The 18,086-nt window shown below is 44.8% G+C and overlaps 1 protein-coding gene across 1 annotated transcript in view; it reads right to left on the reverse strand.

The window, feature by feature from the left end:
* The window catches only part of NOC2L (NOC2 like nucleolar associated transcriptional repressor), a 55,639-nt gene that overhangs the window by 35,517 nt on the left and 2,036 nt on the right, over nt 1-18,086 (reverse strand). Inside the window, exons 4-12 of the mRNA XM_075520201.1 lie at nt 17,765-17,875; nt 16,968-17,088; nt 15,621-15,711; nt 13,851-13,929; nt 11,744-11,854; nt 9,820-9,933; nt 8,954-9,142; nt 6,510-6,649; nt 1,014-1,125 (exon numbers count right to left, since the gene is read on the reverse strand). Coding sequence (XP_075376316.1) covers nt 1,014-1,125; nt 6,510-6,649; nt 8,954-9,142; nt 9,820-9,933; nt 11,744-11,854; nt 13,851-13,929; nt 15,621-15,711; nt 16,968-17,088; nt 17,765-17,875 — 1,068 coding nt within the window. The remainder of the gene's footprint in view (nt 1-1,013; nt 1,126-6,509; nt 6,650-8,953; nt 9,143-9,819; nt 9,934-11,743; nt 11,855-13,850; nt 13,930-15,620; nt 15,712-16,967; nt 17,089-17,764; nt 17,876-18,086) is intronic.

The following is an 18,086-nucleotide window of genomic DNA, read 5'->3' on the forward strand; positions in this document are numbered from 1 at the left end:
AGCCATCCTCACCCCAAGCTCTACTACCCCAGAGTAGAGATGCCTCTATCACTAAATCTGGTTGGCAGAATTTCAAATATGCATGAACAAGAGGAAGGAAGCAGGCAAATGGCAAAGCCACACAGGCCAGGGCCAAGGAGCAAGCGGAGGAGGCGGGAGAGCAGGAGGAGATTTATAAACATCGCTGCCTTCCACAGGCTCAGAGGATGTGGTTTGCAAAGGACGTTTACAACACGAAACCACAAAATCCTTTGCTTCAACAGAACTTGATTAGGAACGAGCCCGGCTGACTCGGGTCGTTTATTATAGAAGTCTCCCTCCCTCCTCCTCTTCAGTGTCCAGCCTCATGCTGACCTACTGGGGCTTCTGCATTCCTCACCCTGCCTCGCTCATGCTTCTTCAGTGAAATTTGGCTGCACCACTTCTGTACTACCTTCTCACAGCAGCAAGGCTAGAGAGACCTATGTAGAGAGATGTCAGGCATCTGATATGTTGGAAAGCTGGATGGTCTCTTAGCACCAGTATTTCACCAAACATACTGCATTTTGCCAGGCTGCATTCACAGAGATCTTTTTCCTAAATAAATTCTTAATTCTTGAAGGGATTTTTCCTTCCATTTCCCTTTGTCTGCAGTTAGGAGAAACTCTTCCTTTTGCTAAGATATGAACACATCAACAGGATCAAGTAACAACAGCTTGGGGAGTTACTGCAACCAACTGAGCCTCTGAATCTCTTCTTTGGCAAACCCTTTGCCTACTCCAGCTGCATTAGTTAAACCACTTAGGAATGTATTTTTGCACCCAGCTGATCTCAGATACTCTCTGCCCAGAGGCCGATAAAAGTTTAATCCTGTTTGCTAACCAAACAATACATTCTGTCTGATGCTGTTTGCCAGGGATTTTAAGGAGTAAGCAAATTGGGCAACCTTGGGAGCTGTTGGTGGGTATAGTAAATGAGCGTGCTTATTAGGGAGTAGGCATCAGCCGTTGCTAGGTCAGCAGGAAGCAACTAACCTCCAGGATAAATGGCAACACTGGGATGAAGGTCCTGGTGTTCTCAGACAACAGTGTAAGTGCACGGATGCAGTGCATGCGCAGAGGGTAGAAACGAGCTGTTGGTACCAGCCTAGAGAGGAAAAAAGAAGAAAGGGTATTAGGCCAAGTTTATACAGGAACTGCACCTGCAGCCTTCAGTGACACTTGAGAGCCTTTCCTCCTCTGCAAAAGAAAGACAGCTTTAGTATTGCACAGTGAACTGTTTGAGCTGCTGAAGCTATCCCATAGTTGGAAATAAAATTCACACATGTTAAAGCTATAACACTAACACACAAATTCCTGCAACCAAAGCACTAGGGTTTCCAGTTTCTGCTGGGAGAAAGTACTACAAGACAAGAGCTTTGCAGATGAAGGTTATCACTGATGCTGTTCAGCCATGTTCCACACTTCCAGCTCTCATGCTCCCAGCACAGGTAGGTATGCAAGAAAAAGTGGCAGGAACCAGCAATAAAATGCCCACCTAAGGCAGCAAGCTTGACAAAGAACAGGGCTCCCCCAGCATACCAGAGGACTACAAGGAGGAAGCTGTTTCCCACTTTAGGCTACGTATCCTCCGTGTACCCACAGAGTTCACACTGTCACCTGAACAGTGACCCTCTTAGTGTGGAATGTCTGAGGCAGAAGGAGCCGGACTAGCAGTGACCAGCATATCAGAAAGGGCAGAGTGGGAATGAGAGTGACCTCTCACAGCCAAATCTGTTCAGCTCTCTCCAATCCAGTGGAGCACCTGAGCTATTCCTATCTCCTTCAGAGGCAACGTGTACATTTGAACAACCAGTAATCAGCATGGAGGGGAAGAGGGCAGACTTTCTTTGACCCACACTTCAAACCATTACACGCTCAGGTATTAAGAAAGAAGTAGAGCCGACTCCCTTTGTAAGGTTGGGACTGAGAAGGGTCAGCTCCCCCAGCACCATGTAAGCCAGCAGCAGAGGGGAGAATGCAGAGCTATCCCTAAAAGACACCAGACCTCATTACTGTACCACTCTAGAAACCTCTCACTCCGAATGACCTGTACTTGAAGACATGGATGCCTCCAGCATTAACAAGGATTTTTTTTTTCTTTGAAAAACGCAGTTCCCAGACAACAGGCTCAAGTCTGATAAATGAATCCCTCCCCTCCCCAAAGAGCTTGCTGAGCAATCCAGGAGAGGGGGAAAAAAAAAAAGCTTAACCAGGCACCATAAATCACCTGCATCTCCCCCCCTCCAAATAGTGAAATAATTATCATTGGATCCATTATAGAAATAAATCTACTTTGCACCCCTGATCTGGCACCACTGGAGATGACGAAAGCCATTCTCAGGAATTAATTGATCGAGGAATAAACCTGTTAACTGTATAGATTTACTGTAAACCAAGACCATTAATTTTAGAGTGTGCGGCGATGCAACAATCTGCTCAACTTCCCGATGGCTGGATGCACAGGGAATACAAAACACAGCTGGGTCCCAGTTCTGCTGAGGAAGGTCCAACTGCCCAGTCACTCCAGGGCACAGCCGGGGGGGTTCAAACTGACTCACATTTCATCTCAGCAGAGGGTGCTCTCTAACATCTTACCAGCACCGTCTCTTGGAATGCCTGCTGCATTTCTCCCATGCAGCCAGGGCACATGCTGTGGTGTAGAGAACAGCCTAAAGGCTCCTCAAGGCTTATTTTTACTCGCTACAGCTCCTTCTGTTATACTCCTGGGTGACCACAACCTTCCTCTGGCTAGAGAGGACAGAGAAAGCTTCTTTCAGCATCAGCCTCCACCCCACCAGCACAGGTCACCAAGGGAAGTTGCTCAGGGACACCAAGGCTGTGCTTGCTTCTCCGTGGAGAATGCTGTACCTGCTTTCTCCCCTGTATCTGCTGAGAGGCCAGAAACCAAAACTTAATGGGCACCAAAAATCCTCATTTAACTATAAGCCAGGGCAGAACTTCATTTTTATAGCTTAGACTGGGAGCAAGGTAGAAATCCAAGCAGACATGGTCAGAAAAACACTTTATGGGATGAGGGGAAAAGGGGTAATAGAACAGGAGCTTCTGAGGAAAAAAAAAAAGAAAAGAAAAAAAAACCCACCCAAACAACAAAAAACCCAAAACCCATGAACTCTGACAAATACAAGCACACAGATCAAAAGGAAAAACTTATGGACTGTGGAGGCAGAGAAAAAGCACAAAGCAGAGAAAGGAAGGGGGAAGGAAATCATCTCCTCTATGTTCTATCTCTGCAATATCTCCAACACTGCCCCATTGGTCAAACTAACTGCAACCTTTCAGCTGTTTGTGAGAACAGCGTCACTCATTATTACATGGCAATTCCATGAGCAAACTCAGCAATAAGGCTCTTTCCCAGCATCACAAAAGTCAGAAACCATCAATTCCAGCAGTTCTCTATTCAGTAGTCCAACTTCCCTGGACCACATCTTGAGCACAGGTAACTTCCAGACACACATGGGGTCCACTTCTGAAACATGCATTATTAAAAATAGTTTAAATGCATTTTATATTCCGGAAAGCAAGAAGAGGGAGCAAGAAAATGAGTCAGCTAACTTTGATTTTAGCAGGCAACCCTCTTCTACTAGTTATCTCGTTTAATCACTTCTCAAATTCTGCCCTGGTCCCTGCCTAGAGCAAAAACCCTGTGATGGATGGTGGTTTCTCCCCATTCCCCTCACGTAAGAGGCCAGGGCGGTATGTGGAGCCGAGGGTCCGACAGACAGACAGACACTCACTGCCCTTTCGCTGGAGCCAGGCGCCACCTCCCGGTACAAAAGGCAGCAGGGAAGGGGAGTCTCCTCCCAGCACCAGCACCCTCCGGGATGCACCCCAGGGCACACCACCACCTCAGGAGCAGAAATGAAAGAAGGTATTCCAGATGTTACACAGCATCCTTCCCCACCCCCTGATCACACACACACCACTCAAAGCTGAGCAGCCCAGAGGAACAAAGAGACAGGTCCAGCTCATTCACGCCAACTCCACAAGAAAGTCCGCTCGCAGCAGTCAGATACCAAGCAGCCCCCAAGCAGATGCATACCCCTACATGGGCCTTCCAGAAATCCATAAAGTGGTACAGGAAGCAAAAAAACCCTTGACCTGCAGGCTAGATTATTTTATCCTCTCACCTCAAATAGAAACAACCCGAGTTCTCCCGTTACGCCCAGTTCTGTACTACAGATGTACCTACACCAGGGGATGTGGCACAGAGACTGACTCTCGCTAGTCGCAGTTTGGACAGCACAGCCACCAACACCGAGAAGAGGCTGTCTATACTCAGGAAAGAGCCACGAGGGATCCTGGCTAAAGACTGAAGCCTGTGGAGCCACATCTGCTAACCTATCTACCCCCTTTTTATATCCTGGACACTGGCTTGGCTCAGTAAGGAAACCAGGGTGGGATTTATTTCTATTTTCCCCACCTTAGAATCCATCTGTCCGGTTCCTGAATCTTTGAAGCCTTGTCAGACAGTAACTGCACTTCATGTCAAGCAGCCCTGTTCATCACAGACATTAACAAATTCTATTTTCTGCTCTTGCTGAGACTCACCCGATTCACCTTTCCTTGGCCCCAGATAGCTGATTTATCTGCCTGGACAGGTAGAAAAGTGCCTAGATTAGTCCGCAGGACAACTAAAGCTCTACAACAGCAGTGGGAAGCAGCCTGTGCACATGGGGGATGGGAAGAGGGATGTATGCATACTCTAACCATCGTTTAAATCTGCTTATCTTCATCACCACTTGGGAGTTTTTCAAGACCAGGCGGGTGGTGTTTTAAAGCTGAGAATCTGGTTAACAGAGCTAACAGGATTTCAGGGATCACCAGAGATTCAGAAATTCCCTCAATGCTTATTATTAACAGCCATTTCAAAGCACAAAAATTTCATATATAAACATATAAACTGATGGGAAAAGAGAAAAATTCTCAGCAAAGACATACTAAAGACAATCAATGTGTCCTAGTTCTTCAAATTCTAACAAATACACACAAAAAATGCATCTAACTGTATTTACCGAGCTAGAGATGAGGACTTGATTCTGTACTTTGGCACTCTTAGCTCCTGAGGCAAGTCAGTACATTTTTCCTTGCCGCTTTGTACAATTGGGAGGATAATCTGTCCAGGTTATTCAGATTGCAACTTCTGCGGAGCAGAAGCCATCACCTACCCTGCACACTACCTCAAAATAGAGCCTTACTGCTGCAGCACTACTGCACAACCTACAACTACTGGCTGGTATTAAGAGTTCATCTTCCCGTGGTCTCCGATTGCGCACACACTACCAACACTGGGATTCCATGATAACCACTGGGAGAAATTCCACCGTAGTTCAACTCTGCTAATGGAACTAGTGGAGTTCAGCAAGCTTAAATGCAGATCACTGTACCTGGCCAATACTCTGGAAGTGAGGAAAAAAACCCAAACACACCCTAAAACAAACAAAAACACCCCAACAACCCACGAATGACAATAGCTTTTACACTGCCAAAGATACCTGAGCAGGCTTTCCTACTGGTGTGCATATTTTAAGAAAAAAAAAAAAAAAAAAATCTAAGCACACTTAGATTCCAAAACCAAGTCCCCATCTCCTCCCTCGTTTTTTTTTTTTCCAAATAGCTCAGCTCCGAGACAGTCAGAAACTGCTATACATGGCATGCTTGCACTTGCACAGTTCTCCATGGAAATATCCACACAGCCATAACCTCTTGGAAAGACTCAGCAACACAGAAATACTACCTAGTGCTGCAACTGCTCTACACATGACATAGCATTCTGATGGATGTTAAAAAGCTAAGCTGCCCCACTTGGGCTACTTCTTCATATGAATGCTTGGGGACTACTCAGTTATTTTAAGCTTTCCTTCAGAAAAAGAGGACACTATCTAGAATGTCGTCTTGGAGATACAGTTCTCCTGCAGTAGAGGGATTGTGCTTTTTAGCACTGAAGTTAACTGCATTGCTTTGGGTCTCCCCAGCTCCCCACTAGATGATAGCAAAAAGTGTTTGCATTATTCAGACACGTGCCCAGACCACACAAACCCTGCAAATATTCTAGCGTGTAAAGGAAGAGGAATTTCACAATATTTTTTGTTCTTACTGCTGGGCACCACTTAGCTACTTTTCAGATTAGCCCAGAAATGGCTGCAGTTTGACACCAGGTCACTGATCAATTCCTTCAATACGGGAGCTCACAGAAGGACTTGAACTGGACACCGAATCAGGTAGAACTGAAATTCCTCATACAGAGAATTCAGTTGTGGTGTAGGTTATTCTTTCCTAGGCTTTCTCACCACCTAAACACATACAGGTGTTCGGAACACATCTTCAGCTGTAATACTTCAATCAAAAGCAGCTCTCAGACAATTTCAAGGTTATCCAAATCATGTAACAGTAACACCCCTTAGTAACTGGTCTGCCACATCAAGCAAGAGAAAGAAGTATAGCCAAAAGAAGAAAAAAAATCCTACTTACTTTATACAGCCAATGATGACCTGTGTCAAAGGATAGATCAATGGCTCCATGACCTCACTGGGATAGATTGTGCTGAGAACCCGACACCAGAAATACAGGCAATGGATATACTGCCAGTTATAAACAGACTGGAAGTTCTCCTGGAGAAAAGGGAAAAACAGGCACAAGCTTGAAAATGTGGCATTTGAGAGGAGTTCACCCTGGTTTCTCTACAGGACTCATTTTACCCAGCATTCTCCAAGAGGACATTGTGTACTGTTTAGAGAGGAATAACTAACATCCTAATTGTTGCTTTGATGCTGCCCCACCATCCAGCAAGTTCAGATGCTGCATTGGCAACGTTATGATTTGGTACCAGTTAGTGCCTTGAAGGAAATAACGAGCAACACACAGACTGCTTTTCTTCACAAGTATGGCTCATTTGAGAAGGATGATTTAATGACCCAGCTCACAGCAGATGGTGGGATGTGGCCAAGCATTAGGAAGCCTTTAACTGTTCCATTTACCCAGAGTCCCTGGGACAGCCTCTGGTCTCCCAGAGGTAGGAAGGCTGGAAAGTAGCAGCCCCTCTCTGACACCCTTATGAATTGCCTTCTGGCCTCTGCAGTCCAGAGAGGGGGAGCAAGGGTGTGTAAAACTACACTACAGATTCAAGCTAGCAAGAAATTCATCTGGATTTCCCCTCTCTGCACTCAAACTCCTTTGGTTGTTATGTAGTAGCTTGTCCTTCCCACTTGAGGCTTCCCTTCCCTCAGCTGTATTAATCAAAACCCCCTAACCACTGCCCCACTAACTCTGAAAGGTAGTATCAGTGCTCATTTTAAAGACATTCCTACAAACATTCACTGTCAAAGCAAGGACCAAATGATCAACCCAGCGCTCCTCCCTGCTTTTGGAAAAGACACTACCCAGGACACTTTCATTTTTTTCAGCTGCAGAGTAAAAATGACAGACAGCAGAGCCGAGAAGAAACTTTCAGCTCTGTTTCTCAGCCAGTCTTTACGGTTACCGGCAAAAACAATGCAACAGGCCAGAAGTGTGCCTGACGCGCAATGACACACTGAGCCAGCATTTCAGGCTGGCTCAGTAGTATGGGTAAGAGTGGGGCAAGTCTTGCACCAATCCAAGAGACTTTTTTTTGAAGGAAGTTTGGGAAAGCCCCACTTTCTCCCTGCCATGTGCTTAAGCAGCCCATAGTGCCAGATTAAATAAAAGCCCAGAAGAGTGCAGGAGTCCCCCTTAAGGACACCCTTTCCAAGGAGTTCTGCAGGCCCACGTATTCCCCAGAACTGCACCAAGAACGTACGAGACTGCACTTGACAAGGTGCCTCAGCTCCAACTCGTGTTTCAGACAGACTTTCAAGGCCCAGGTCACCTCCGCTTTTGCATGGATGAACCAAGATGCGTAAGTCCTGAACCAATGACAGAAGCCCTCAATTGCAGCCACTGGACCAAACCTTGCAGTAGGGACTTAAGCAGCAGCTGGAGATGGTAGAGCTCTCCCAGCTCTCACCAGGTCACTGAGATGTACCAAGAAGCTCTGTTCTCAGCTTCTCTTGCACAGAACAGATAAGCAGTCTGCTCTTGTAATCACCTTCCACAACCACCCACTGCTCAAATCAAATTAATTGGCTTATTACTTGGATTTGTATATTTTGGTTGTGCTGTTGTCATTTAAAGTTCCTACAACCAACCCCAGCTGTGAAATCAAGTGGATTTAGGTCTTGTCTGGGCCAGGACTGAGGGTGTAGCCAATGCAATCCAATTAGGGCATATGCAGCCCAGACTTCATTTATCTCTGCTCATTTATCCCCATGTCTGAATAGCCAGGAGATTTAACTGGTCACGAATCCTGCAATGTTTGGGAGCAGCTGAACAATTAATCTATAGGGGTCTGTTTTGCTAAACATGAATAAAGCCAGGATTAGCAATCTGACTCAGATTTCTGAGGTCAGACTGGAGGTGGCTGAAATCAGGGCTGCTCCCAAAAGGTCTGAGCTGCTTTGTTCAATTCAGTCCTTTAAATAGTATGGACTTCACTGGAAAGATGCACACACCCGGGTGGTTCCTAATCTTCCGTACCTTGAGGTTTTGCAACAGAGGCTGCAAACAGCAGCTTCACAGAGTGGAAAAAGGGCACCCAAGGCAGAAGATGGGAAGTGCATCACAAACTCTTGCAAGCTGGGGAGAGAAAAGTGACTTCAACCCTGCAGTTGTCTTTCCTCTCTTTCTTTGCTACAATTCTAAACACAGGCAACTACGAGGTGATCTGTGAAGATCCCAGCCCCCGGCAAAAAATTCCTTGGCATGTTATGAAACGGGTCAGACACAAGTACTGACCCTTTAGAGACGCTACTGAGAGCCTGAAGTGGCTACTGGAATTTTCCCCTCTCCGCATATTCCCCACAGGAGGGTACACTCCTTCCACGCTGATGGGTACCCACCTTCTTCTTTATCGTCATTGCGCTGCGCAAGTGAATGGCAAGCTGACGGATATAGATGAAAGCATGCTGGTAAGAGGTATGCGTGTCCAGGGCATACATCTCTGTCAGTGTGCGCTGCATGAAGTTGATCATGGGCAGGACGTTGGGAGAGGTGAATCTGGAATTCTTCACAAATGCAATGTACATTTGCTGTGCAGGAAAGAGGACAAGACATAACCACATAAAACAGAATAAAACCACTCTTTCACTAACCTTCCCTGCCCAGGTATGTCCAAACCAGGAGTAAAGTGTTCCTTTTATAAGTCACTTCAAAGGAACATGCAAAAATAATAATCCAACCTGCTCCTTCTTCAGGGGAGATGGGAAAGAATCTGTTTAGCACAGCACCTGGAGATGCCCCTGCCATTGCTCCTCTGCAAGAAGAGAGAACTGTGGGATGGCTTTGAGCCATACATGCGTATGGTTGGTCACAGTTCTCTTTCTGTAAGAGTGGTACCTAAGCAAACTACACTTGGGAACTTCAGATATTAGCTGAAAGATCAGAGCAGCTCAGTAGCACTGAGTGGTGTGTCAGCACTTGAGGAAAGCCCTCAAGAATTTGGAAGATGAGTATTCATCCAGTAGACAGATGAGTACCAGAGGCCTCCCCTGCTAAGACCCTGTGTGCCTCCAGCAGGAAGGGCAGTAGTACGAAGCAGGATATCACTATGACCTAACATAGAGTTTCTTCCCTGTTTAATTTTCTGGAGGTAGCCAGCATCATCTCCAGCACTTGCCCTACCTAATAGACTGTAGCTCATGCTCTAAGGTCTTTGCATATAACGTGAGAAAGAAAAGCTGCAGAGTACAGCAAGGACCAGCCTTACCTTGAGCAAGGGACTTAGGTACACCTCTTTCTTGTAGCGGCAGATTTTGTTCAGCACAAGGAAGGCCAGTACTCTCACTGTTTCCTCACCTGTGCTCCACAAATTAATCACTTGCTGGAACGGACAATAAAAAGATACAGATAAGTGAAAGCACAAAGAGCCCCTTCCTGGTTACAGACAGGCTTGAGCTTCCCTCCTTCACATCAAAAAAGCAAGTGAGGAGGAAGAAGACACAAAGATGGCAGGCTGTATTGTCACAGAATCAGTCACAACAGCACTGGCAGCCATTCTGTCCTCATACCCTACCTGTGAGACCACACAAAAGGCAAGGTTGGTGTTTCCACGATCAATAGAGGAAACTGTCCAAAACTAGCATCTCTGAAAAATACGTGCACTTTTATTCATGTGCCTAAATACACATTTGAGCTTCTGAGCACAGGCACCAGCTTGCGCATTCGACTCAATCTCCTAGGCTTTGCAAAGCTTCCTCACCATCCCCTAGACAGCAACACCACACTAGATTACACATTTGGCCAATACATCTTCCAGCCCAACAAAAAAAGTAATTTTTATGTCCTACAGTGAATTCTGCAGAATACAAGTACACTGCAACTACACTCCAGTTCTTGCCATGAACACCAAATTCTAGTTTCTCAAAGAATACTATTAAGATGCATTGTCTCTGGAGAGGGGACGCCAGGGTTTGATTTCTGAATTTATCAATGTTTTTTCCCTCTGACCAAATAGGTTGCAATTCCTGAGATACATCTCCTCATGGTAGTTCTGACTTAATTCCAGTTCCCTGGACATTCACTGTATTAATTCAAACAATAGAACAGCAGCAGGGTTTGGAGCCAGAGACAGGATCTGTGTAAGGCAGCACTTCTGCTAAGACATATCCTTAGTCACTCTGGTACAGACATGACGACAAGCACCCAGTGCATCATAAAAATACCTACACCAGCTGGAGAGGGGTAGGTTAGTCTGCGCAGAGGTCTGGGCTAACAGACAACCCACCATTGCCATGTAAACTCATTAATCTGAGTTTTACCTATCTCTGCATTGCATAAAGAAATCATATATTGGTCTCTTCCCTCAGCTTCTTGAGAAGCAAATGAATAGATTTTGTTCTTCCCAGGCCTGCCGGCATTTGCCTGTTCAGAGTATAGATTCACTTGGACATTACTGGCCCTGTCAGGAAGCATCTGGTACAGCAGGACCACAATCATGGCTGATGCCTCCAAAAACTAGTTACCTTATCTCCACTAATGAACTCTAGAGGAAGTCAGAAAGGTTCCAGCTGCAGGGCTGAAAAAGCCTACTCAAAAATCCCAACTGTAGCAGTGAGCAGACTGCTACACCTTCAGATATGAGGTGTAACAGCCTCCCATCACTGTATACCAGTCATCGTTATCATCAAAGGGCTCCCAGCCGCATTTAAATGTTGTCTTGCAGCTTTTCATTTAAATGTCACCCTGTCGCCCTCTTCCACGCCTCCTTTGTTGTTCGTAAGTGCTCAGCAGTTGTGACTAAGTTTCTGCAAAAATATTCCACCCCCAGCTCTTGAGAGTGAAATACTCAATCACAGACGTACACACAGACTCAGCACACTGGAGGCAGCAATTACTCCATCTGCGATGAGGAAGCAGACAGCTTCCCCAGAACACCTCCATGTCATTTTGCATGGGGATGAGCAGTAGCTATATGCAGAGCCACATGCCCACTCACCTCAGCGTGACAGCACTTCATGGCACCTAGAGGGCCTGTAAGAGAAGCAGGAGTCCTTTCCAGGACCAAAAGAAAAACAAGGAAGTGCAAGAGACTGACTGTCATGGGATCCAGCCCAAATACCACGAGAGGCTCATCTGAAGGGATAAAGAAAGTACCTCAGATCCAAATGACATACCACAGCACATCACCTTACCTTGAGAAGTGCACGGCACTGCTTTGGAAAGGACAAATAATAAGGCACTATGGAGCTGACGTGCTGAAGGACTGCTACACCAACTGAGGCTTCTGTTAAACAAGACAGGAGCTACAGAGGGAAAACAAAACACAATCCCATTTAGCGTGTAGTCCTCATCACCTCTTCCTTGACCATTAAGCATCTGTATTTTTCTGTTTCCAAGTATTTCTGTGTTACCAAAGGACTGGGAGAGCAGCCTCCCCTAGAAAGAAGCTTGAACAAACCCCCAAAAGCTGTATCAGGAAAGGAGCAGACACATGGCAGGTTAAATAACTCCCCTGAAAGTACATCATCCTGGCAAATGTGACCTCAGGCTACTGGACTTGGATGGCTAATGGCACCTGAGCTCATCACATAAAACCTCATTTGTGTATACTCCAAAAGCCAAGTCTATATATGGTTTAAAACATCTTACAGACAGCATGACACCAATGCCTCTGTCATCTCACTACAAATGGTCAAAGCACAATGAAGACGTCCTCAGTCTACACAAGGCTTGGAAACAGACCACCTGAGCTATCTGACAACTTACTGGATTTCACTAGGATCTCTTTAATGGGAAGCTGGAATTCTATTGGGTATCAAGAGGTTAACTAGCTCAAGGAAAAGGTTAGACAAACTATTTAAGAAACATCATCTTGGTATTTCCAGGTTGTTCAGTCAGTTCACCTGGAGCCAAACCCAGAGACATTTGCAGTTTCTAATTTGAAGACAATGGTAAGCTCACAGTCACTTCAATTTGAGAGGGGTTCTGGCTGATGCAGTGCCCCCTCTTGTCTGCGATCCCAGTTGCTGGAAGCAAAGGCATTTTTTCTACTTTCAACTTTCCTCCCCATTCTCCTCCTTGCACTGCAAAGACTCTGGACTGAGCACGTCTCCTTTGCAAAGTCCCTCACACATCAAAAGGAAAGGAGAAGATATTGTCCAGAAACTACTATGCCAGAAAAACACTGTAGTGAAGCCTGGGACTGAGGGCACTCAGTACAAGATGAGGGATTACTTCAATGGGACTGCATTGCCAGCTTTTCCTTTTCTACTGCAATCTTTAGTTCTGCTGCTGGCGAGAGGCACCACCACTTGAGAAAAAAAAAGCTCTACTGATCAAAATGCTCTTTCTGCTAAGTCATCCTGCCAGCTTACAGCTAAGATACATCAGCACTTTCTTTTTCTTTCCTTATATCCCCTTCCCTCAGCTTCTGAAGAATGACTATTTCAGTGTTGTTCTTTTGGTTTTAATATTCCAAATTTGGGGATGCATGATGAAGCAATCTCAAAAAAAATTAACTGGGGGAGGGAATTTCCTTCAGAAATAATCCATGAATTGCCTCTGAAACACCAGACATCAGCAATTTCAGATAGATGGGATATCCTAGAGGGACAGAGCATAATCATACTTGGACATATCATATGTGAGGAGCAGAGGTTGTCAACATAACATCTTCTTAGTATTTACTACAAGAAGTGGCAAGATCATAGTGCCAAAAATTGAATTAAAGATGCAGAATGCAGGAGTACAACACTGCAAACTACTTTAAAACCCACTAAATATTAATTTGTCAGACAAATTAAGACAGAAAGAACTGCCAGAATGTGAACCCAGCCCTTTGTTACAGGCTACCTATTTGACCCAACCATCCTTCGGACCTCCAAATTGTTAGTTAGACCAAATACTTCCAAAACAAGACAGGGAACTGCGTGGACACACAAATCTGATGCCCAAAGCTTTGAGACTCAGTGAGATTGCTTCTGCTCACTGCAGTCTCAGCCTGTAAGTCTTATTTATTCCCCACTACAGAAGAAGGCATAGAAACCAATACCCAAGGTTCCCAGTATTGTGATGACCAGAAAGTCACCCTCAAACTGGAGTAACTGTCTTTTGAAAAGGAAAGACACCTGAGGCTACACTGTTACCTTTGTTAATTATCTTCTTGATTGTCTGGCTCTCCTTTTAGCAGTGTTGTTTACAGGTGCAAAAGCCCATCTGCCTCTTTCTAAAAGACCCTGAACAAAAGCCCAGCAATGCACAGACTGACCCCAGTAACACAAACATGCTGAAATTTCTTACTTGTATAGTACAGCTGAGGTACACTTTTATGTCCAGTCGCAGCTTGCTCCAAAGCGGGCTGGTGGAAGGGAGGACTATTCTGGAAATGAGCAAGAGTTGGGTTTAGCTTTAAAAAAACCCCACCAAATAAATTAGATTTCAGCAGCACAAAGAACAGTGAGTTCAATTCCTTGATATTGCCAGTGAGTAAAGACAACTGCTTGCAAAGCAAGAAGTTTTTGTCATGGGTGAAAAGAAATACTTCTACTCTGCAAAAACTGCCTGAAGAACAGTATTAGAAAATGCAATTCAAAGAGCTTCCCAGCAGAGTACCCAGATCTTTGGAAGTGTGATACAGGGAGCTGTGACAGCCAAAAAGCCTGGTGGAGACCTGAATCCCTCACACTGATGTTACTTTCTAGTCAGGCATTCTGCAGCCACTGCCTGAGAACAGAGCTGGCTGGCTTGTAGCAAGAAAGTCTGTTTCGGGGATCAAACTACTTGTGAGACATTTGCTCAGTCTATTCTAAACTTTTGACACTGTACTCGAAGTAGTGCTCCCAGGCCATCCCAAAATTCAGACATGGTCTGTACAAGTCAAGCCTGGGGAGGAAAGAGGATGATATTTACACAAGGAACTGGAATTTACTTCTCAGACTAGGCACCACTGTCAACAAGGAATCTAGAGTTTAGCTCACCCCTCCCTCCATCTGTGACAGGGAAATTAAAAATAACTGCCACAAAAAGCACCCTGGAACTGAAAGCGCTTCTGAAAGGCATTCAATTCTCACTCTACCCGACAATGGGAACAACAGAAGAGCTCAGGCTATGAGGCAAGTAATAAAACTGTGTCCAGCTGAAACTCCAGGTAAAAAGGAGGTAAAAAGCTTCTGTGAATGTCTAGTAGCAAACAGGCACAGAGGCTAAATAAGGCTGCGCCAGCTTGCAAGACATACTGGGGACTTCACAGCTTGTTTTACGAAACTGGGCTCATAGTCCCCAGCTATGGTATTGGTTCATCCAGCAAGAGTTCAGACTGGTACTTCCTGAGTTTCCAGCAACTCTTCCAGTTGCTCCTGGGTAAGCCATGCTGATACCTATTCAACTATGGGCCCAGCCTGACTCTGAAACTGTTTGAGCACCAACCCACACAACAGCCAGAGAATTCCCAGCTTCCAGGCAGCAACTGAGATTTCAAAATTCATCATTCCTCCTCTCTAGTCAAATCAAATTGCATCGGCAAATGCAATACAGAGGTACCGGAGCAATGCTGCCATTCTGGAACAAAATGAATTGTACCATTCTTTGCCTAGTTGCATGCTTGTTTCCATTCCATCTATGCTCTAACAGTGAATAGCTCAAATTCAGATGATCCAGCCCTCAGACCACCAGACTCTAGGGTGTAATACAGCTGCTAAAGCCCTGGATTAACTAAAGTCACATTACTTGCAATACTCTGTCTACATATAGGCAGAAGGCTTGGTCCCTTTCTCTGAAAACCAACTTACAATGCCTTAACAGTGCTCCTGAGTGCAAGCATATGCAATTCCAGATCTCCTTCTGTTGAAGCCACATGTCCTCTGCAAATGGCTGGAGTCTAATATTACAGAGGACGTACTTCTGGGGAAGAAAGGAAGAACTTGGCTAAGACGACTGTGAATATAATCAGGCAACTTTGCTAGTGTTTGGGAAGAGCTGCCATCTTTGTCCAGCTTCACAGACAGGTTGCAGTTCTGAAAAAACCCAACCAGCTTTCTCTCACCTGCAGTTCTTAAATCTCCTCAGACTTACTTTAGTTTGTTCTTTGGGGTTTTCAGAAGAAGCAGGTTCTGCAGGCAGCGGAAGAGGTCCCGGACACAGAAGGACACAAGGGCATTGAACACTGGTTAAAAAAAAGTCAGTAAAGCATTTGTAAGTGATTTTCCGTATATTCTCAGCTAATCTGAAAAAAGCTCCCCAGGGAACTGAAGCCAGTAATTCCCATAGCAGAACTATTGCGTTTCTGCAAGCTTCCGGAAAACATCAGTTTGTCTTACACTAGACTTTATCTAAACAGCAAGATTACAACTGACAGCTTTCTGGCACAGGGACCATCTCTTTGCTCTCTGAGTAAACAGCACCAAGCACAAAAGCAGCCTGACCCATGACTAGGAGTCTATACTACCATCAATCAATCTCCCTCAAACAATAATCAGAACTAAAGGCACTTTTTAATAAAAATAAAGTCACAGAAATGGACATGTGAATTCTATGTAACGTCTTACATTAAAGAATAAGATTTTACCAAAAGCAATGAAAGAGATATAAAAAGCCCTATGCCGGGCAAGAAAGGATTAAGGAGAACATGTAGGTTTAAGTAGTCCCACCCCACAGTGCCAACTCCAGATGGCACAAAATAACAAGCTGATAAAACACAGTGAGAAAGTACCTGCTAATTTAGTGGTAAAAGTAGGCAGGCTGTAGGTCACATCCTCTGGGACACTAACAAGGATGTTTCCCGCTCAGCTGTGCTGCTGAGTCTAAAACAGGACTGTCTGCAAAACCTGGAGCTTATGCAAAAGGGGGCTAGGCTGGAGAGAGAGGTTGCATCTCATTTGGTCTACAGGCATGATAATCCTGTAGAGAAGGAGATCTAGACATGCAGTATTTTGAGAGGTCCTGGCTAGTGGAATGTGAACTTGATAGTGCAACTCAACTCTGAACTGTTGTGAGGTTATAGAACACTATTTGGTAAGAAGACTTAAAATAGTCTTGTTGGATTAGTTTTAAGAGGGATCAGCAAGAAGCCACAGCAAAAGTTGTCCAAAAAACCGTGCACTACAAGCATATAAACAGTACCCAGCTTCAACTTCACTCTAAGAAGTCTGGTGAATGAAACGTGGTTCTTTCCTCAGCAGTCTGCAAGCCCAGCTGCTCCAAGCATACACAGAGAGGTACACTTACACACTGGGACACCAGAAGAGATACCACTGCACAGACTCACCACCAGGAAGAAGCTAAGCTACTTAAGTGAAATGAAGCCTACGAAAGGGTAAGTTAACTCCTGCCAGTACTTATCCCCACTCTCTTCCAATAGCTACATCTTCCCTCTCAAAAGACTTCCTTTCTCTCACAGAAGTAGTATGGTGACCAACTCACCTGCAGCATCAGTGACTTGAAACTTGCTGGGATCAGCCCCACCATTATCTCCTTTGGTGGTTGCTACAGATGCTTTAAAGGCTTGAGTGATTTCATGGAAAAGTTTTGGTGTTAGCCTTCTCTGTGGAAAGAAGAAAAAGGATTGCTGAGGAGAAAAAGCAAGCAATATTCTGAAACTCTGGAGCACTTTATTAGGACAGGAGTATTGGAATTCATTTTAAGTTTAATTGCAAAAATAGCTCCATCCTACAACACGAAGGAAAAAATGTCAAGACAGTCTTAACAAATGCTAGTGGCCTTCACTTGCTCTAAAATGGGCTTCAAGGGCTTTTAATTGGTTGAGGGCTGAGAAGCAATGAATCAGTTGCAAGCAACTATCCAATCTGACCTTTCCCTCCCCCCTCTTAGTCAGAAGCAGCAAGCCATTTCATGACTACTCAAAATGTGACTAAAAAAAGTTCTTGGAGCTGCCAAAGGCACAATGCTTAGCAAGAGGATGAAAAATCAGAATTTAACCATTCCGACCTCTTTTGAGCCACACAAGTTTCTCTAGCTTCTCCCTCAGATGGAGTGCAAGTACTCTAACGTTGCAGCCCAAGAAAAAACTGCAAAGACAAATCGTGCTGAAGTAACAAGAGATCTAGGAGTATGACCTTGTATGTAGGACATACATCTTCTCTGTAGATTTTTGTGAAAGACGAACAAATCGGAAGTTGGTCTTTTAAAGGCAGCAACATATGTGGAAGAATGTTTAAAGGAGAACACTCAAGTGCCTTGTATTCCAACTCCCTGCTCACCTCTGCAGCCTTTTTCCATTCTTCAACCATTTTCAAGCTCACGGGGATGAAACAAACTCTCTTCCGTTTGACTGTTTTATGTTCTTCTTCTTCATCTTCATCACTTGCTTCCTAAAGAAGGCGGTACCAAGACTGAGAAAAGGCTTATACAATTCTTTTCTGGCCCCATCTCTTTTGCTGAGTAGCTACTGAAGAAGGTAGCAGGCAGGCAGGAATTTTATTAATGCTGTTATCAGCACTTTGTGTAAAGCAGTAATGAAATTATAGGTATTACAAATTCCAAAAAAGCTACTTAAGCCCTGCAGCTTTGCTACATAAATAC

This window comes from Mycteria americana, chromosome 18 (genome assembly GCF_035582795.1).
Source record: "Mycteria americana isolate JAX WOST 10 ecotype Jacksonville Zoo and Gardens chromosome 18, USCA_MyAme_1.0, whole genome shotgun sequence".
Classification (NCBI taxonomy): domain Eukaryota; kingdom Metazoa; phylum Chordata; class Aves; order Ciconiiformes; family Ciconiidae; genus Mycteria; species Mycteria americana.